Genomic DNA, 22,050 nt, shown 5'->3' with positions numbered 1-22,050 from the left:
GGTAGTGTCCAAGTAAATGTATGTTATCCAGAAATCCACAATCTGTTACAAAAAAACGGACTCCTGGTCCCCCTTGAGTCACAAAGACACCACATTGTACTTGATTAGGGATATATGCCAAATCACCAAACGGACTCTGATCAGCTGTGCCTCTCGAATCCCATGGCTGGGCTTCACTGCTCTTTTCATTGCAAAATAGGGGGTCATTATTGTTTTGTAGAATAATGAGAGAATTGAAAACACAAACCATAAATCTCCACATCTCACATGAAAAGGGTGAAAACAAGCTGAAAACAAAGGTTTCTGGCATGTCACTTTATAGTTCTTTAATAAAGTGACAAAATGTAGAATTTTGGCTTCTTCAGAGTGATTTGAAGAACTGGTAACATGCACATTTGTAGGAGAAGTTATCAGAATACCAAAAATGACAGTCCCAGTAGAACAAGAGGCCAATGTCTTGAAGGAGGCATTGAGTGTAGGGTCTGTATCAAGAGGATAAGTGGGCGCAGGTAGCAGTTGGCTTAGAGTGGTGTACACTGGCAGTCATCTTAAGGGGCTAGGAGTTTTTTTCAAAATAAGATCCACAGCATATGCAAGAAAGGCAGAAAAGATGGAAAGAAGGAGGAAGAGAAAGATGACACTGACAATGAGAGACATCAGAGGAAAAAAGAAAAGGCAACATAAGATGAAGACATATGAAGTGTAGGTTGGTATAAGAATGGGGCGGAATCTAAACTAGTGAACCTTGGTATTCAGACATCCTGGCCTTTGGCAGAGCTGGCTCTTGAGAAAAGGTTTCTTAAACAAAGGAGAAGTGTGGTGTTGGGACCCACCCAGTATGCATATTTAGTATATCCTATGTTCAGAAGTGAATGTGGCACGTCTTCTAATTGCTGTAAGATGTGTGTTTTTGCCAGGAGACTGTTTCCAGAGATGGGTTAAGAAAAAAACTCCTGTTTCTATTAGCAAACATTCTGCTTCTTTAGTGGAGAATGCATGCAAAAGCCTTTTTTGAGGTCAAAAAGTGAGAGACCTAAATCATACTTATCTGCTACATTTTCGTCATTGTCCAAATTAGAATACATTATTTTTATATTAAAATGTATTCTACTAATCCATATCCATTATTAAGGGGCGAAGTGTTTTCTCTCACATTTATCACCCTAAAACAATTCATGCTGACCATTGTCATAGTAAAACAGCAATGTCTTAAAATTAAAGCATCCATATATCCCAAAAAGTACTTTACATCAACCGTGCGCTCTAAGAAACATTGAAAAATGATCTAAATGATATATCAAAACAGTGAGGCTAAAAGTGCAGTCTATTCAAATCTTAAGCAGCGTGGGCAAGAGGCAAGCTTCGGCCCTTGCATAGAGGCTAACCTCCAAAAACTTCAGAAACTCTTTGGCGTTCAGAGCTCTATCCCAACAAAGGTACACAACATCCACAAATGCAAACTACCCTTCATGCTTTTGTCCTAAATCACGTCTATATGTAAGGATGAGCCATGCTCACACCAGGGTTAGCACATCCACATACGAATAACCTTGGACCTTAAAACTTTGTGGTGGTTTCTAGGATAAGCTTGCCGGTACGCGGACATGTGCAAGTAGAGCACACACTCGGCAGAAAACATTAACTATTATAAGGGTGGCTTGACTGCAAACCCAATACCTTGTATCCATCAATACTGACGTGCAGGTATGTTAATGTTTCTGGCAAAGTCTTTCCTATGAAAACAGCTCCACTGTGCAACTTGAAAGTAGTATGTCTTATACTGCTGAACCTTTTATATACAAAATCATATCGCCCAAGTATGTCACAATCCATATGCATCTGAAGCTGCTCTACAGTATGTGTGGCACAGTATGAATGCGGTATTTTGGGGTGATCTATGACACCTATACAAAATCCTAAACAGAGGTTTCTTATTGCACTTTAAATGTACTGTCATTACTAGCCAGTTATAAGAAACCAACAACATTACTACTAGACTGTAAAAAGACATTACAGTAGGCATAGGTTCAATGCCTGCCAACGTGTTGGTAAAAGCAAAAGCCTCAGCAGAACATTTCCTGCAACCTAAGTATAATAACATCTCAGCTCATCTAATGCATTGCCAGAGATCAAGACAGTAGAGCTTGAATCTAGCTGCATGGTACCACAAGCTATCAAACGCACAGTCAGCAGGCTTTAAATGAGGCCTACGTGAGCGTCCTAAAACATCTCACTGTCACAGATTACACGCTTCCATAGGACAGATCTAGCTAAAATCTACATATCTACACCTGCAATATCTCACGCCACAAAATGCTGTGTGGTGTGTGGCAATATATTATAATTGACCAAGGACACCCTGCTGAATGTTTGATAAATGTAATTCACCTTGGAGTTATCCAGCCTTGGAAAGGAATGCTCTCTTCTGCTTCAGGTGACCATGCCTCTTCGCTGGGAGTGTAGCAATATCCTTGTTGTTTATGGTTTTGAATGGAAGCCATTAACTCAAATAATGCATTTGATATCCAATTATTCACTGCTCAGAGTAAGAGATAGTGAAAAGCTGGACTTTGAAGCCAGTGCTTGGGCAGATTCTAATTTGGCACTCTGACACGATGGAAGGGCAATGGCAGAGTGCCACCTCCCTCGCCTTGTCCCTGCTTCCCTCACGCCTCTACAAATATTAGAAAGGTGAGAGCAGGCTGGTGGCACTCAGCCACTGCTAACTACTGCCTCAGGTCTGTGTACAGCAACAGTATGTATAGTGTTTCCCTCTGAACAAGTAGCCGCTCTATCAGAGCTGTTTTGGTACAGATCTCTGTCCTTGCTGACAAGGGCACTGACAGAGCTGCTGCCAAGAAGGTCCCGCTCTCCACTATCTTATCATATATCATATCCTATATCACATATCTCATCGTGATGGGTAAGGGAGAATGCCCAGAGAGCGGTGGGGAGGGTAACAGGACACCAGTTAATATTCTACAATACATGGGTGGGAAGCAAGTTGATTTACTGGGAGAGGTGTGGTTGTAACTCTGTATATGTTTTTTTCCTATAGAGCGAAGCGAGCCATAAGGCAGTGAAGCACACAAGCAACCAGTCAACACATATTAGGAGGTGAAGCTGGATTGTCGATGGTTAGTGCATTGTGATGTAGTGTTTGTTAAAAGAAGTGAGCCCTTTAACTCTTTCCTAAATTGGAGCAGCTTTGAGGCAGTCCTGGTGGACATGGAACAGAAGGTTGCCAGGTATCCTCAAAGAAGAAAGGGGAGCTTCCCAGAAGACGGATGGGAGTGTGGTGTAAACTGTCAGATAATAAGGAAGGGCACATTATGCCCTTCACTCCCATGACTTTGCTCCCATTGTACAGCTGATTAGGAAAATGTGTGGTCACGGGCATAGCTGTTAATAATGGGACGTGTTTGTCACTGTGGTTCCACATTACATCAAAGGCAACATTCTGAAACAATTAATAGCTAGTATTCACCTCTGTATCTTCTGAAACTCTGTCTCTGAAAAACTTACAGTTCTTGGCTGACAGGGAGACTTGTGATATAATGCTTGTCAAGTGCACTGCTGGAGTACATTACAAGAAAGATTGTATGTATCTATTATTAATCATGCATTCTAACACAACACCAGTTCTGAAAGAGACTTGCATTAAACTGCATACTGGCGAGGCTCTTATACAGTGTAGATTTATTTTCAAAAATCTCTTTAAAAAGTAGGAGAAACAGACTCAGGATTTCAAAAGAGTGGTGGGGAAAGTGTGATGTGTAATTTAGGATTATAAGGAATAAAGTACCTCTTTTATATCGAGGATAACACTTGCATATCACCCTGGAGTTCATGACCTCAGTTCAGTGACCATACTCCTTGAAATTCGTATAATATATAGCATATATAGCTTTATCCCAAACTTAATATACTTATTCAATATATAAAAATATTTGCATTATTAATTACAATATGTAATGTGTGTTATAATAATGGTAACACAACAGGGCAGCAATAAATTATGATGTATAGGTCGCTGTGTAAAGCATTCATTTTAAGCAGTACATAAGTTAATTGCTAAATCTCCACAACACGCAAACACACACCACCCTCTCCATCGACTAAATTTACTTATTTTGGTACATATATTATCGCAAATTATACCTCAAGAAGGAACCTTAATGATCTTTATGATTACCTGGAACCACCAAACAACCATTTTGTAAATCTATGATGAAGACAGGATAACTGCATCAGGTCAATAGGACAGAACATCTGTGAAAGCTTTCTTGAACAAGTTGATTCTCCCAGTGGATTAAAAAGTCGTCATGTTCCAAGTAAGTGTTGAGCAGCTCCATAGTACTGCTCCCAACAATGATAGTGAGCGTGCTCTGATATAAGCAGTGTGACAACACGACACATCAGTGAAAAATTCAATGATAGTTCAAAAGTCGCACCTAACTGGTTGCAGTATATAGCCAACTGCAGAGGGCTATACTGGTTGTTCAAGGCCCTGAACCAGAATTATAGGCCTAAACTGCAAGCGAAGTCCTCGAACATGGGTGAGGGCATTTAGCAATTGAGCCCGGGGCCGAAGGGCTGTAAGGCTATTCGAGCATGCCATCCACTAAGGGTAGGATGTTCTAAATTAAAAAGGGAGAAATGTGAAGACAAACATTGGAAAGTTGGAGCTCCAGGCTTTTACCAGCCATTATAAGCTTGAGGTAGTAAAAGGATCCCTGCATATATATAGATCTGAAAAATGTACAGATTTGTAACTTTTCAACTTAGCCTAAGTGAGGTGCCTGCTACCGAGTTCTGCACAAGCGCTGCAGTCGCAAGTTCACACCCAGGCAGGGCTGACTCACCGATTCATTCTTTGGAGTTTGATAAATTTATTGCCATTGAACTAAGTAGTAACATCATCTGATAGCAAGTGTTTAATGGGGCGTAGGTTGGTCAGTAAGAGTGTTGGGGGAGTGGGTTTCAGATTGACAACCACTCTGGCATTTCATATTAATCATTATATAGAAAACAATGGATTAAGGGCCAGTGGAAAGGGAAAGGAGTGCAGATCGCGACGGGTACTTAAAACGCATTTTGTAGAGTAACCATGTGTTAAGTACTTCAGAGCAGAGAGTGTGTGTATGTTTTTGGGAGAGGGAGTATTTAAAAATCCCAGGGGAAATCCATCAGACACCTTACCATACCAGACTGAAAGCTCCTGTACCCAACTATTTATTAAATAATATATATATTAGGGGGGGGGTGTAACACCCCAAACCCCCCCTGAAGATACGCCCCTAGTTTAGAAGCAGGAGGAATCCGCATCAGCACTGTTTAAAAAGGATAATATTTCATCTTTTAAACAGTTATCAAGTGCAGTACTCCCAGTCTTGTGAGAGTTGTGTGACTTGGCATTTTTAAAGCGTCCTTCTTCCACTGGCATTGACTTGCAGCTCGAGTGAAGGATCTGGTGTGATGAGTGTAGAGTGCAGCCAGGAAACTTTTAAGAAGGCGGACCCTGCTTGCCGACTACATTCCTTGACCGTGATTTAAAAAAAAAACCTGTCAACATGATTAGAAGCCCCAGGGCATCTATTAATTTCCAAGTTATTGAAGGAAACATACAGGACTGATATCACCACCCCTTCAATCAGCGGGCGAACAACAGACAGTGGAAATAACCTATGGAATCATTACCACACACACCCTTTGGCAGCACACAAATCTCTTCTTTAAAAAAACTCATCGTACACATAACCCATCTCAACACACTCCTGTGGAGTTCCCCATTCGCTGCTGGTTGTGGTAAGCTATTTTTTATCATTAAACGGCAAGATCACAGCATATAAGAGGCGGCCTCCATGAATGCCTAAACAACCACCATATACGTTTAGCTGAGATTTGTTTTTAAAGCCAACCAGATAGCAAGTAGGAACTGTGGCTATGCAGAGATCCACTGAGATAAAAAAAAATCACTTTCAAGATTTAACGGTTTCAAGCGATACCAAAGACACAAGTTATATTTTTAAGACAAAGTCACTAAATGTGGCTGTCACTCAAACAGTAGCATCTCCCCACTAAATTTTAGAATCTCAGGGTTGTTTCATAGTCAGAAGCGACATGCAGTTCAGGGGCATTCAAGATAGGACAAACTAGAGAACATGTCCGACATTGGTAGTGCTTTGATCTGTAAGATCTTTCTGGGAATATCGCTAGGAACAACTCAGACTGATATATACAAATTTAGAAATTCAGATTTCATTTAGAACAAGAGCATTATATGATGTGTAGACGACCAAGGAGTAAAGGACTGTTTACTATGCATAGCTTGGCTGCAAAGTAATGCACTGATATACTTCTCAATGCCATGTCATCACTATGGTGTTGGAGCCTGGTTTTCACTTCAACCATTGTACAGCGCGATGGGGCCTGGCTACACTTAAGTCTTCATAAACAAGGAAGAAATAAACCTCCATTACTAGAAGAAAAACATACAGTTCCTCGAGTTTGATACAAAGTTACACAAATTATATAGCAGGACTTAAGGTTTTTCTGGAATGTGATCCTAAAGTTTTAATAGATTCCAAAAACAATCACTTGCTTTCAACATTTCAAAGAGAGTACTGGCAGTAAAATGTTCTTTTGCTTCACGCTGCCAAGATAAATACATTCTATTAATCGAAACATTCTTTAGATTAGCTAGATTTAGAGATTATTTTGGCCAGGTTTGCTTGTAACAAAGAAAAAAGGAAGGCTTCCTCAGGAATTTTGATGTGTTCGCATGTCTAATACGCATGTGCAAAGTATGTTTAAGTGATTAATTTTGCCTCTGTTGTGCAGAAAATTATACAGTTAGTCACCCGATTAATTTAGTCAGTTAAATCAAATATTACTCAAGTGGCAATAAAGGGTTCTTATTAAATAAGCATCTTCCAGATTATGGCAAGTGAAGGAAAACATTGGGATGCTCTCAACTAATTCACTTTCTTTAAGCTCCTCAACACAATTTTGGCAGTTCTTCAACATGTAAATTAGTATTTATTGAGAAATGTTCAAAGTCATTTAATTTTGAGTGAGAAAGTAACACATGGAAATTGTTGCTACATTTTATGACACATACCCCCTCAGGCGGGTATACCTAGAATAGGGCATAGTGTAAAAGCTTGACAATTCGGTGGCTCCATGAACAGACTAATCTTGGATTCTGCTTGCCTTTAAATGACAGGAACTAGCTGACCACTCGACGTTTGCCCACTGATAAAGTGTTTGCATTTGAGTCAACTGTCCAAAAGGAAGTCCTGGCCATGATGTTTGCAAGCCACTTTCCGGTGTAGGCCACTGATGCTGAAACAGATTGAGGTATTATCCAATGACAATTCACCTTTGCACCTCACAACAAGCACTAGCAATGTCAAAATATTTTGCCAACATACGTAATAACCATTAAAAGTTGAAAAGTATTAAAAAAAAATGAAAAGTAAAAATGACCTAGTAAAAAAATGACCAATCACAAAAATAAATGTAAATAAAAACATGAAATGAAAGCAGAAATTAAGCAAAGATTGCCCAACAGACTAAGCATTGAAGTAGACTCGTTTTTAGGCAGATGTAAGCAAAGTGTTGTCCCTCACAGTGAAGACAGCAAGTGCCTCCAGAGGGCTGACTAAGTGTCCTCTGATGTAGTAGGATGAAACAAATGTGAATGACATTGGAAAGGACCAATGGATGATGAGAACTGACAAGTCTCTTGTAAGATATATACGTTATGTCTCTAAGCCAGACCTAAAGACATATGCTTAGGACAGGCTGTGCATGATGCCTAAGGGGGATGAACTCACCAACAGGAATAGAGCAGAACAATTCAATTTCATTACATGATTTTAAAAATAGCTTGTGTTCCACACAACATGTGCTAACCGGCTTTACTGTAACAAGTAAAACTGGGTAGCTAGCAGGAACATTCTACGTTTTTGTGGTATTTATTCACTTTTCATCTGAGTGAAGGGTTAATGGAGACAATCAAGAACATAACAGAATACATACCATTGCGACACATGCTCAAAAAACAAAAAAACAAAAGCCAGGACATCAAACACCTCCATATTGTGTTGTGTCACAATGGTTCTCGAACTTGCTAATACAAAGTTTGCCTAGTAACGTTTCTCTAGGCCTTTCCTAGCAGACCTGATATTAAAGTGCTGCCCATGTCTACGTGTGATAAAATGCCCTTTAACAACGTTGTTTGGAAATCGTTATCAGAAAATGATGGTCCTATTTTCAACAGGAGAGCACCGATTTGTATTTATTTGGAAATGTGGTTTGGGCGGTTGTGAGTAAGTGAAGGGATTTTATACAGGATGGGAGGAGAAGAGAATCTTTCCAATGCCATTTCCGATCAGGACAAAATTACTACAGTATTATTTAAGGTGGAGAGATAGATAAATGCAGTTTGAGAAGGGTTCAACCTAAAGCAATGTCTTAAAGTATGTATATAGCACGGCACAGCACTGACTAGGTCATAGAATGCTCAGATCTGCGTCAGGTTCCTGAAGCCATTTATGAGCCCATGTTACAAGGGCGTTTGATGTAGTCAGTCCTTTCTGAGAGGTGGCGGGTGATGTGGGAGAGGTTTAAAGACATACTTCAAACATGGTGCACAGGTGTTTGATGCGCAGGTGTGTCTTCGCTTACCGCTGGGCAGTGTTTGCTACCAGCTTTGGGGAGGACAGAGAAATGATTCAATGAGTGAGGGGCAATGGCTTTGCTACTCAGTGAGCCCTGCCTATATCTGAAGAGTATGCACTGCAAGAGGGTGTAGGTGGGTTGCCCCCGTTAAGGGCTGATAGTCCTAAAAACAAAAGACTTATCCTTATACTTTGTGACAATGGGGTTTCTCGCTCCTCGCTCGCGTGCCACTGATGCTCCACTTTTGTAATATGTTATTCATGTGCGTAAATCTTTGGTCGTCTACTTTGTGCCGGTTGGTAAAATATAAAATGTTTATACCCTTCTTTTCGATCTAATTCCCTTTTATAACCTGTTGACTCTGTAAATAGCTCCAGTGTCCCCTGGAGCTTGCAGCTAAAGGGGTCTAAAATAAATAAAATAACTAAATAAACAAAATAAAATATGTTTACATTTATTTGGGTTTAGCAGGCCGGCGTGGGGTTGGGTACTTTCATTATGTCAAGAAAGAGGGAATGGAGTGTAACTATCTCCAGACTCTTATGGCTGACTACCTCCCGAAAACACTGAGGAGTACTTTTTTGTAATTAACAGAAATGCGTGGTGATAGTCCAAGCCGCAGCGCTCGGCCAATTAAGTGCCTAAAAGGGTGGAATAACGAAGGGAAAGCGTTTTAAATGAAAGAGATGGAGGGAGGCATGCTTATTACAAGTTATACACAATCAAATGCGCCGTAGAAATATTGACACCTCATCAAATGCCTAAAGATAATGAAGGGTTAGAGAACGGCAAAATCACGAGACATTAATGCCTTTAAAGGGTAAGGGACGGTTGTCTCATGTCATCAATATCACAGGGGAAACGAACATCATATCACATGGCCTTCGACGTCCAATAACAGCACAGGAAGTGACTTCACACAACTTGACTGCGATGGCTGATAAGAGCGCGTTTTCTTTAAAGTCTTATTGAAAACTTAAAGGTACAGCATGTTATTTGACATGGATTGATCACAGGCAAATAGAAGCATTTAAGAAACACTACAGGAGTGAGAGGTGTGCTGTATTTTAGTTTTAAAAAGTATCAGTCAGATTTCTGAGGGGCAAGTCAAGAGGAAAGTATGGGAGGATAACAGACAGAGTGAGGAAGGATGATTGTAAATTCAGTGGTGTTCCCTTTAAAACATGCAACTCTCTAGATGAAGGAATAGTGCCCTGTGGGTTTCTGGGCAGAATGGCACTCAGGGAGCCGGAGGGGAAAGGAGACAACCTGGGAGCGCGTAGAAATTGTGTACAGGCTTAACTGTGATGGAGGGGGCACTTAGAAACCATGGTGTTGCAATGTTGTAAATCGGGGCCTGTGTGGTGAATGAAATTGGATTATTTTATGCCCATTATTAAAATTTAAAACCTTGCCATTCCACATAAAACTGACTTTTCTGGTTTGGGCACGGGAACAACCACATCTGTGAAACACATTAAAGGCAAGACACACCATCTCTGACAAGTAGTTAAAATGTCACCAATGAACTCAGAATGCAAAAAAAATGAGACATGGGGCAGCGGATCACAGCAATTACTGAAGGAAGGAAACAAATCGCCTTCATTTCAGGAAAAAAGAATATATTACTACTATAACTCTGAAATCCATACCCATCATAATCGGAATGAAATGTCAAAAAACATTGCTTCCTGTACTAGGAGTATCTTGATCGTATGACAAGAACTCTGGTGGTAATTTATATCCAACACATAGGGCTGCATCAGTGCTTTAAATGGGCCGGTACTGTCCGGTACGGAGTACCGGCACTTCTTTATTTTAACGAGGAGAGTACCGGCACTTCTCAAGAGAAATGCAATACCTTTAATATTAGAGGACCGGCACTTCTCAGAAACAAGTAGGTACTCAGCTACAGAGTACCTGCACTTTTATTTTTTCCATTTTAAGCACTGGGCTGCATAAAAGACTGATAACATCACTGGTGAAAAGTATGGTCTACATTGCAAATAGTTCCACTGTGGCACAGGCTTTTTTTGATGTGGTGCTTTAATCCAACATGTGTTTTTCGGGAGAATTTAAATAAATTCCTAAAGAGGAAAGTCACTGGTGGCTGCATGTATTTTGAAACATTTGAACAGTTTCATGCAGTTATTTTAAGGACAGAAAGGAAAACTGGCTCGTTGTGTTGGCACAAGCCTGGCCCAAAGTGGCTGTTCAAGCCGCCATTTGACAAATGCCCATGCGTTGGCAATGCACTGTAATCCTCTGGAAGGTGTACCTGCAGCTAACCATACTGAGTAACGTCTGAGAGCAAACCTTTGTTTACTTTGAAGTGTAGGGCATGTATACCGTACACTCTACAAACTGAATTATCTCTCAAAATAGCAGTCTTAATACTCCTCTCCGCGGTATTCGCAAAGGGATGTCTCAGTCCTGCCCAACTTCAAATATTAACTTGCAGGGTCCTACAGATAGCCCTCAACTCTCAGATGTAAATTACCCCTCCCCCCATCTTTAATGAAGTTTAAAAACTCTAAAGGCAAAGGTCAGGGATGCTGATCAAAAATATGTGCCTACAAAAGGAATTTGCTGTCAACTTTAGGAGCAGACTTGGAACTAAGGGTCGGACTTTCCATCCGCTTGCCCAGTTCCGCTATCTGACTCGAAGCAGGGTCTTCCTGTTGAAAGCATGTGTCCGTGTTTCAGCAGTAGATACTTTGCCATCTTTCTGTCTAATAATGCAAGGAGAAAAAAAAACTCAGACGTGCGAACATTAACAGCTGTAAACTCAAAGCTGGCCATTAAAAAACTGAATACGACCCGGAGTTAATATCAAAATGCACACAATATATTGTATATACATGAAAACATCCTAAAGTTATGCAGGAGTAAAACGATGAGTTCTAGGTATGGTGAGGTGCTGTAAACCAAACCAGGAATGCCCGCGAGCAAGGGTTTTCCTCAATAAAGTGCACGTAGAAGTGGAAGGGGAGGACCCGATCAAAAGAAAGTTCGGAAATAACATTCTTGTAAAGAGAGGGAGAGAGTCGGTCGTGAAAGGCGAAGTTGGCACATGTTTGCAAGTTCAAGAACCCATCTATGCTACGCGGCAGAGCCTGCCACTGAAAGATCTACGGAACAGCTGAGGAAAGCCTGCTAACAAAACTAACAGCTGGAAGCCTTCCTGGCCTCCCCCGCCCACAGATCCACCCTTCTCCGAACTCACCCCCTGTGCCAGCCCTGCCCCGGGAAGGCGCGGGGCAGTGGTACCTCCGGCGCAGCTGCCTCGGAGCTCAGGCAGCCTCCTCTCCGCTCACGCGCTGGAGTTGGGACGGCGGCGCAGCCAGCATCCTCCTCTGCGTGAGAACTCGTCAGGGGGACAAATATATCCAGACAAACAGTTCGAGCTGCGACTGGGCCCCCCGGCTCAGGGCGGTTTACAGGCTGCACTTCTGTTGTCAGTGCTGTGTGTAAGAAGGGCTTCACTGGAAGAGCAAACCTCCTCGCTTCACTCCTGGGCGCCTGGGAGCCAGAGGATGTGAGGGGCGGGACTTGCAGAGAAAGTAGGAGGGGCTACATCCTCTGCCAATCACGGCCTTGGGAATCCTGACAACCCAAGTAGGCTTTAGCATGGGCACAGCAGCGGGCACAACAGCAGCACACCGGGAATATGGTCTACAGCACAACACATTTAAGACGCAGACCACATACACAGACCGACCAGCACAACACACACCGCAAGCATCTCACAACTTTAGGCGAAGGGGGTAATTTTCGTTTCTTCCTGTCTTCTCTCTCTCTCCTATTTTGATTTATATAATTGGTCAAGTTATTCAATCTTAGGAGTTTTCAGTCATCGTAAAAGGTGTATGTAAAACTACAATTTTTCTTTTGTTCTTTATTGATTTGAGAAGACATCAGAGTTTCAGAAGCAGTCCCTGGCCACATCAGCACTCAACACATGTAGAACACTGCAGTCTGGAAGCGTAATACGCATAGAAGGTTAATACAGCCCAACAGTGTATGAAACTCAGTCCAGAGTTGCACAAACCTGAGTGCAAACCAGCAGCAATGATAATAACTCAATGTTATTATCATTTTATTTTTTCCTGTTGCATTAGCTTTGCGGGGCGGGGCTGCTCTGCTGACAGAGCAGGGGAGGAGTGGTTTTCACTCCCTAAATGGGCATGAAAGTTCGGCCGGCCGTCCCTGGCCTTCGAACAGTCATGCGCACTTAGCATGTTCTCAACCCAGGCTGCATTACAGCCTGGGTGGAGAACATGCCCAGGCCCCCAGTCCCCGCTTGATCAGCGGACCAGGGAGCTCAGACCAATTACAACGCTGCATTGCAGCATTACGATTTGCTCAGAGGAGACAGGGTGCCTCCTGTTCTGGCTGGAGGGACGAAGAGGGGAGACGTGGCAAGGAGGTAAGTGACAATTTATTTTATATTTACCCCCTTCTCCCCTTCTCTGCCAACCCCGATCCATGCAATCAGCCACTGTCTGAGACTCAGCTGCACATAATAAATATAAATATCAGGACACACTTCCATAAAGGAAAGGTATTAGAAATACCAGATCAGTGGAACCCTCTATACACCAGCACCTAAGTTGCTATCCCTTCCATATTCATTTCCCTATACAGTTGCTAAGGGTGAGTGTGCACACTGAGTCGCACCCACTGACACAATGCCAGTCCAAAAGGACCTAACAGTTTCAAACAAAAAGCAAAGGTGCACCACACTTTAAGGAGGAGGGGAAGATACTAATATAATTCATTCCCGACATCAAGATTATTCAAAAAGGGTCATTTTTTATTCACAAAATTTACAATAGTTCTCAATTAAAACAATATGCTATAAATACAGTCTGTTCTGGACAACACAGCCGACGCGTTTCGTCCTTGAAGCGGACTTCTTCAGGGCTGTTTGGACACAAACATATAAAAATACATAAGCCTTTTGTATAAAAAACAGAATTTACAAAATGTACAAACATACATATACAAGCCACACCTATATGTGCTACAAACTACTTAAATAACACTTTTTAACACTTTTTTGGAGGTGATTTTTCATTTAATTTTTTCATTTTTCTATTTTAATCATATGACCTCATATCACTAGTTCATGAGTTTTTCTAATTACTGAATAAATACATAACATGTGAATCATCCTATCTAATTACAACATATACAGCGCTATATTGTTGTTTTATATAATGGAATAGGATCCAAGTTCTGATTAAATTCAAGTGTGTAAAGGTGATGTTTACACCAAACAAAACAGAGGAGTGAGAAAGGGAAACGATCAATTTACAGAAGCCACATAAAGGTTTATCGGGGGGGGGGGGGGGAGTTACAAACAGGAAGAATAATAAATTCCTGATGCAAAGGTCAGTCATTAATATATTTATAGTATCTCTATCGTTTTCATTCCCAGGTTGGTGGTCCTATGCAGTTTCATATCTGGCTAATAAAAAGAGTATAGTAAAAAACTTAATAGAGTTCATTGTGGGCCTGGCAGAAAAGACGGATAGGCGTTAATAATAGATGATTAATAATACCCACCATATATTTTAGGCGCACTAGTTGTTCAATTTTAGTCAGCAATAACAGGAGTAGTGGCAGTCCAAATGTAGCAATGATGGGATTCCCCAGATTCTTGTATATGCCGAAACTATCTAAAAGCAAAGAGAGCTATAATCGTCAGCATTCATAAATGCTATGCGCAAAGAATTCGACCTCCAAAGTAAAAATTGCCACTCAAGGTTATATACTTACATATGGGCATAAAAGTCTTATAAAATCGTTTTTTTGATTTTATTATTATAAGGAGAAAGGAGGATGATCATGGTACATCATTCCAAGTTCCTTCAGGTGTACTCTTGTAATATAAGAGAAAGAAAGGTCCTCATAGTCTATAATAAAGAATAAATAGGTTGTAAAGCAGTCCTATGCTGGTATAATACAAAGAATTAAAATCATAATGCACCATGAACAGCACCACCCCAGAGTCCTATTAGTGATATATATAATATGTAATTCCTACTCAGTTTGTGCAAATTTTCATGGTGTGGTAAGGCAGTCAACACCAAGAATAAATATGTAAATCTAAGGTCCTGTGAATAGCTAACGGCCAGGAAACATGTGAATCAAAGCCGCGAGCTGCCGAACTTCCCAACCCTACAAGCCGCCAATTCTATATCAAGTTAAGTATGGGGAAACTTCCCCCCATATCCCGCTATGTATATTCCCTCCAGTTAAGAATCCAAGGTGAATTTCATGGTTCAACCTACCCGAGTACGGACATGACGGACTCCCGGCGGTCTCGCTGGTAACGGCTGACAGGCAACAGGAAAGGTGAAGACCAGGTGAGGAGCCACGTCCATGTCTTAAATTTACGTGATGACGAGCCATTTACGGGAGCACCTGGAATCAATCATGCTTCGCTTCCTGAGTGTCCTCCCAAATTTTAAATGGGATGTAGTCTAAAAGCGCGGCCATTATGGAGTATCAAAAAAACACCGCGATCCTATTGTCAGTATTATGTTTGTGATCCCTATTGTGCCCACGCAAGATACATAGCAAACTCGAGATGAGTTATATTTCTATTAAGAATTATGGATTTAGGTGAAAAATAGAACATACGGACCCGTCACTCATCCCGCATATGTGGCAGCCATCTTGGAACGGGGATAGATATAAACAGTCAGTGATATTCTTGATCCGATATTATTGTTAGTGCTATGTCTATCAATCAGGCACTACCCACTGTGTGCATAATATGCACACGAAATTAACCATATGCCCAATTGGATCGAGGTCAAAGTGGAGTACCAGTCCAAAGTCCGTAGCAGGTATCATACATGGCCGCCATCTTGAAACAGGTCAAGATATCATCGGGCCATAGACAAGAATTGTGAATTAAGCCAATGTAGGCTATGGATCATATATATCTTATGACGTCAACAATTAATAAAAGCGGCACATTTCTATTCTACGGTGATTATGAAATGTCATTAAATCTAATAAATGTCATGCCAGCCTTTCTATATGTACCTCATTGTAAATAATTCCCGGGTTTGGTTTAATATGCACTATCTGGCTATATACTCCATCATAATGTATAATTTTACAATACGCTAATGTCATAATACTTTCGTAATGACATTTCATAATCACCGTAGAATAGAAATGTGCCGCTTTTATTAATTCTTGTCTATGGCCCGATGATATCTTGACCTGTTTCAAGATGGCGGCCATGTATGATACCTGCTACGGACTTTGGACTGGTACTCCACTTTGACCTCGATCCAATTGGGCATATGGTTAATTTCGTGTGCATATTATGCACACAGTGGGTAGTGCCTGATTGATAGACATAGCACTAACAATAATATCGGATCAAGAATATCACTGACTGTTTATATCTATCCCCGTTCCAAGATGGCTGCCACATATGCGGGATGAGTGACGGGTCCGTATGTTCTATTTTTCACCTAAATCCATAATTCTTAATAGAAATATAACTCATCTCGAGTTTGCTATGTATCTTGCGTGGGCACAATAGGGATCACAAACATAATACTGACAATAGGATCGCGGTGTTTTTTTGATACTCCATAATGGCCGCGCTTTTAGACTACATCCCATTTAAAATTTGGGAGGACACTCAGGAAGCGAAGCATGATTGATTCCAGGTGCTCCCGTAAATGGCTCGTCATCACGTAAATTTAAGACATGGACGTGGCTCCTCACCTGGTCTTCACCTTTCCTGTTGCCTGTCAGCCGTTACCAGCGAGACCGCCGGGAGTCCGTCATGTCCGTACTCGGGTAGGTTGAACCATGAAATTCACCTTGGATTCTTAACTGGAGGGAATATACATAGCGGGATATGGGGGGAAGTTTCCCCATACTTAACTTGATATAGAATTGGCGGCTTGTAGGGTTGGGAAGTTCGGCAGCTCGCGGCTTTGATTCACATGTTTCCTGGCCGTTAGCTATTCACAGGACCTTAGATTTACATATTTATTCTTGGTGTTGACTGCCTTACCACACCATGAAAATTTGCACAAACTGAGTAGGAATTACATATTATATATATCACTAATAGGACTCTGGGGTGGTGCTGTTCATGGTGCATTATGATTTTAATTCTTTGTATTATACCAGCATAGGACTGCTTTACAACCTATTTATTCTTTATTATAGACTATGAGGACCTTTCTTTCTCTTATATTACAAGAGTACACCTGAAGGAACTTGGAATGATGTACCATGATCATCCTCCTTTCTCCTTATAATAATAAAATCAAAAAAACGATTTTATAAGACTTTTATGCCCATATGTAAGTATATAACCTTGAGTGGCAATTTTTACTTTGGAGGTCGAATTCTTTGCGCATAGCATTTATGAATGCTGACGATTATAGCTCTCTTTGCTTTTAGATAGTTTCGGCATATACAAGAATCTGGGGAATCCCATCATTGCTACATTTGGACTGCCACTACTCCTGTTATTGCTGACTAAAATTGAACAACTAGTGCGCCTAAAATATATGGTGGGTATTATTAATCATCTATTATTAACGCCTATCCGTCTTTTCTGCCAGGCCCACAATGAACTCTATTAAGTTTTTTACTATACTCTTTTTATTAGCCAGATATGAAACTGCATAGGACCACCAACCTGGGAATGAAAACGATAGAGATACTATAAATATATTAATGACTGACCTTTGCATCAGGAATTTATTATTCTTCCTGTTTGTAACTCCCCCCCCCCCCCCCCGATAAACCTTTATGTGGCTTCTGTAAATTGATCGTTTCCCTTTCTCACTCCTCTGTTTTGTTTGGTGTAAACATCACCTTTACACACTTGAATTTAATCAGAACTTGGATCCTATTCCATTATATAAAACAACAATATAGCGCTGTATATGTTGTAATTAGATAGGATGATTCACATGTTATGTATTTATTCAGTAATTAGAAAAACTCATGAACTAGTGATATGAGGTCATATGATTAAAATAGAAAAATGAAAAAATTAAATGAAAAATCACCTCCAAAAAAGTGTTAAAAAGTGTTATTTAAGTAGTTTGTAGCACATATAGGTGTGGCTTGTATATGTATGTTTGTACATTTTGTAAATTCTGTTTTTTATACAAAAGGCTTATGTATTTTTATATGTTTGTGTCCAAACAGCCCTGAAGAAGTCCGCTTCAAGGACGAAACGCGTCGGCTGTGTTGTCCAGAACAGACTGTATTTATAGCATATTGTTTTAATTGAGAACTATTGTAAATTTTGTGAATAAAAAATGACCCTTTTTGAATAATCTTGATGTCGGGAATGAATTATATTAGTATCTTCCCCTCCTCCTTAAAGTGTGGTGCACCTTTGCTTTTTGTTTGAATCAGGACACACTTCCTTTGAGTAGGGCACCGCACACTCATGCAGGAACATGACGGGTCAGAGTGGTACAGGGGCTGCATCACCAACCACAGACACATCCGCACACCCTGTGCACAGTATAAAATTGGACGCACTTTGGTAGAACTTGCATTGTGTGTACTGCATCCTGGACACACTCACAGCAACATACACCCAACGGATCTAGGACATTAAAACTCAAACACGCTCCACACACTCAAAAGCACACACCACAGGCAGTATTGCATACCAACAAAGATTATGCTGGTAGTACACCAGCACAAACCAAAGAGGCAACAGCACAGGACACAGAGACAGGGCACAAACAAGAGAGACAGCCACACACAATAGAGACAGCATCACGCAAGACAGACATCATCACGCAAGACCGGCAGCAGGACGCAAGACCGGCAGCAGACGCAAGACCGGCAGCAGATGCAAGACCGGCAGCAGATGCAAGACCGGCAGCAGATGCAAGACCGGCAGCAGATGCAAGACAGGCAGCAGATGCAAGACAGGCAGCTCAACACAAGACAGGCAGCTGAACACAAGACGGACATAAGCACACACATGGCATAACCACACACAACAGAAAAGCATAAAAAACAAAAACATATGGAACATCAAAAGGCGCCCCAATCACCTGCTTATCTGCTGGTCTGATGTGCCTCCTTAGGAAAGCCTTTAAATGACTATCTTTACAGACCAGGAAATCCCTTACCCAGGCACTCATTGTTAGTCGACTGGACGATGGTAACGCTTTAATGGTAGCAATGAACGAGGGTCTCTTTGCTAAACTCTAGGTTATACAGAACAAGGCTACCCACCTGGTCGGTAACCTGCCTTCTCGAACCCCTTCAGAACCTACGTTTAGGTCCTTACATTTGCTCCCTATCAAAAAGCGTACCCTTTTAAAGTTTCGCTATCAGCTCCCTAAAGTTGTACACGGAAGTGGCCCACACTATCTGCAAAATAACTTGCAACCCTATGTTCCCACACACAATCTATATCTAGTGAGCAACTCTTACGTATATGCACGGCCAGGCACGGGGGCTGTACCTTTTCCTTTCTGGCCCCTAAACACTGGAACCAGTTACCCCTGCATTTACTTGTGTGCTCTGACTTAGTTTTATTCAAACTATCCTTGAAAACCTGGCTCTTTGAATTTTATTTCTGCTAATTTTATTCTGACCTCTGTAAAATGCAACAGCGCAAAGAGAACCTTTCGAGGGTGATTCATTTGCACGCAACACATATCACTAAAAAACAAAGAAAAGAAAAGCCAAATTATGTGGCATCATTTGGTACATTCTGTAATATTTCTTCATTATTTCAAAATTTCTAAACTTGGCAACACTGTATGAGCATTGGTTACACCTCATTAGTACCAGTTTAACACCCAAATACAGCTTTAAGCAACAGAAAGGTGATTCGTCCAGCTTTGCAAAGGGCCTTCCACTGTGCAACATGTGCTGCTGCATTTTTATTAACTTTTGAACGGTTCGCCTAGAATTTCTTTTTCCATTTGTTAAAATCTGCAGATTATGCGGCAGAGGATAGATTATGCGGCAGATGATGGATTATGCGGCAAATGCGCCAAAATGAATACTAATGTGAAAAGCGCTGCGACCTCACAATTGCATAATTCCAGTGGCCCTGCCTATAGGCCAGTCTGATGCTGCTGAAGCACATACTAAAAGAACAGTGTGTCAAAACATGGTAGCAAAAGCAAACCTAAGACACTACAGGAATATCAGCACTCAATACATTTAATGCAGCACATAACAGGTAAGCAGCAGCACAACAAAAGGAATAGAAGTACCTATCACTGGTAGAAACACCCAACACCAGCCTGCATTCCACAGAGGCACCTCAGTGCAGACCATAGGCACTGCAAACAGAACTCTGAAGAAACTTGGTTATCAGAGGCGCACATGCGGTAACACCAGGTACTTAGTGCAGAGGTGAATATCAGAAGCATAGCAACATATGAGACTCCAAAGCAGCAAACCACCCACAAGTAAAACTAATGAGTAATAATAACTTGTTTGCTATAAATAACTTCATATTGCACTGCTTCCATTTCTAAGGGGTATATTAAAAGGTAGAGCAGCGTACAGACAAAGGAGAATACAGAAAAGGCAAAGCAGAACACACCAATGACCCAGCCCCAACACAGAAGTATACCAGTACACAATATAGGCACATAAGCACACACCAGAGGCAAAGCACTACAGAAATTAGCACAGAAGCACAGGCCAACAAAAAAGTTAACTAAAGGATGTTAGTATACCATTGAAGATCCTCAAATGTCTGCCACAATACGAGCCCTATGACTCCATAGGTCATGCAGGAATAACTGAGAAATGCAGGACAGTCACAGTTGCTTCAACTGCAAATGTATTGTTTCACATACCATGAAATAAACATGGCAATCCTCCACAAAGCAGCACTTCATGTCCGAAATGTTGTTGCTTCAGTATAAAGGAAATACTTTAATAAAAAATAAAATGTACTCAAAATAAAGATTTTATTGCGCTATAGGCGGTCAACGACATCACTTCAGTTAGGCCATGATGCCAGTACTTTGGCTTCTAACGGGAGATACTAGCCGAATTGGGAATGGAAATAGAGGTAAGAAAAATGCACTCCTACTGTTCCCCCACCAGAAATTTCACCAAACGGAAGCAGTAGAATATTCTGGAAGGCTTATGGCTTGAAATAAAAAAAGAGAAACAAATCTAGGATTTTACCGGTAAAATTGTTTAGAATATAAACTCCTAGAAAAACAAAGTAATACAAACTCTTTACAGAGGAACCAAAACATGAAATCCCATTTAATGGGAAAATAAAATTCATAAAAATTTTATTTGGCCGAAAATAATGGGAAAAAGTCCAACAACAACTTTGAAACTATAATAATAATAAACTAGAAAGAAGATTTTTAAAAAATGGATCCTACAGTGAATCCAGCTTACAGATCATAGTTTTTGAAATAAAATGTCCAAAGAGGTGAGGAGAAAACGATACAGGAAGACTGGATAGAAAACGCATTAAGAGGAGGAACGAAGATGCAGAATAGATCCACACAAAAAAATGGGAAAAAGGAGCAGCATCGGGTGAGGGAAAATAAACACATTTTGAAAATGTCAGAAGGAGAGCCTCAGAAAGGTATCCTTTCTCACAAAAACAGGTTGGAAGGGGGAGGACAAAGAAGGTAGAGAGATCCGGGGAAGAGAAATAAAGCATTGGAAAGAAGGAATAAGGGTTCATGCACTCACCGCCAAGAGGAGTAGTTGGATAAAATTGAAACAGCCACAAGTTGCAGGACACAGGAATGGTATGGATGAAAGACAAACCTGTCAATGTAACCCCGGCTGAAAAACCATAAAAGTACTATTTAATATCCTTTTAAGCTGCAAATATTATTTGCAGCTTAAAAGAACATACAATTCAATTTAGAAAAAAAGGCATTTCCTGAATTGGTTTCTGCAAGTGCCACTCATCTTGAAAATGTCAAATAAACAGCTTATGTGAAATGGTTTCTCAGAATTGGTATTCTATGGAACCGTTTTTCTATGAAATCATACACAACAGTAACATGATGTCCGATTGTTGAATACAGAAATGGTGTTCTGTGTTAGTTTCAAAATGCTCTAGAAACCCAAATCGCACTGTACAATGTAAACAAAATACAATGATTTGGGTGCCAGAAATAATACAGGAGTATCTGATCTATGATAATAAGTTAATTTATCACCCAAGTCAATCTTACACATTTGCATCAATATTAGACAGTTACAAGGTCGAGCCAACTCACTGCTATTGAAGCCAGTAATCTACAAGTTATGCACAAACCTGTACTGTTTTAACCCAGTGAGCAAGCCAGAGGAAATGTTGCCTTTATCACCACCACCAACAGGCAC

At 40.8% G+C, this 22,050-nt stretch overlaps 1 protein-coding gene across 4 annotated transcripts in view; it reads right to left on the bottom strand.

Moving 5' to 3' along the window:
• PALD1 (phosphatase domain containing paladin 1) overlaps window positions 1-22,050 on the bottom strand; it is a 958,342-nt gene that overhangs the window by 725,361 nt on the left and 210,931 nt on the right. Inside the window, exon 2 of one of the 4 annotated variants that reach the window (XM_085603871.1) lies at window positions 21,406-21,501. The exons of 2 other annotated variants lie outside the window; for them this stretch is intronic. In XM_085603871.1, coding sequence (XP_085459997.1) covers window positions 21,406-21,501 — 96 coding nt within the window. Of the gene's footprint in view, window positions 1-11,914; window positions 12,207-21,405; window positions 21,502-22,050 lie in introns of those variants that run through there. One more of the 4 variants, XM_085603875.1, reaches the window with a different exon arrangement.

The sequence above is a fragment of the Triturus cristatus genome, chromosome 1_2 (genome assembly GCF_964204655.1).
Source record: "Triturus cristatus chromosome 1_2, aTriCri1.1, whole genome shotgun sequence".
Taxonomy (NCBI): Eukaryota; Metazoa; Chordata; class Amphibia; order Caudata; family Salamandridae; genus Triturus; species Triturus cristatus.
This window is presented reverse-complemented; position numbering and strand designations above follow the sequence as displayed.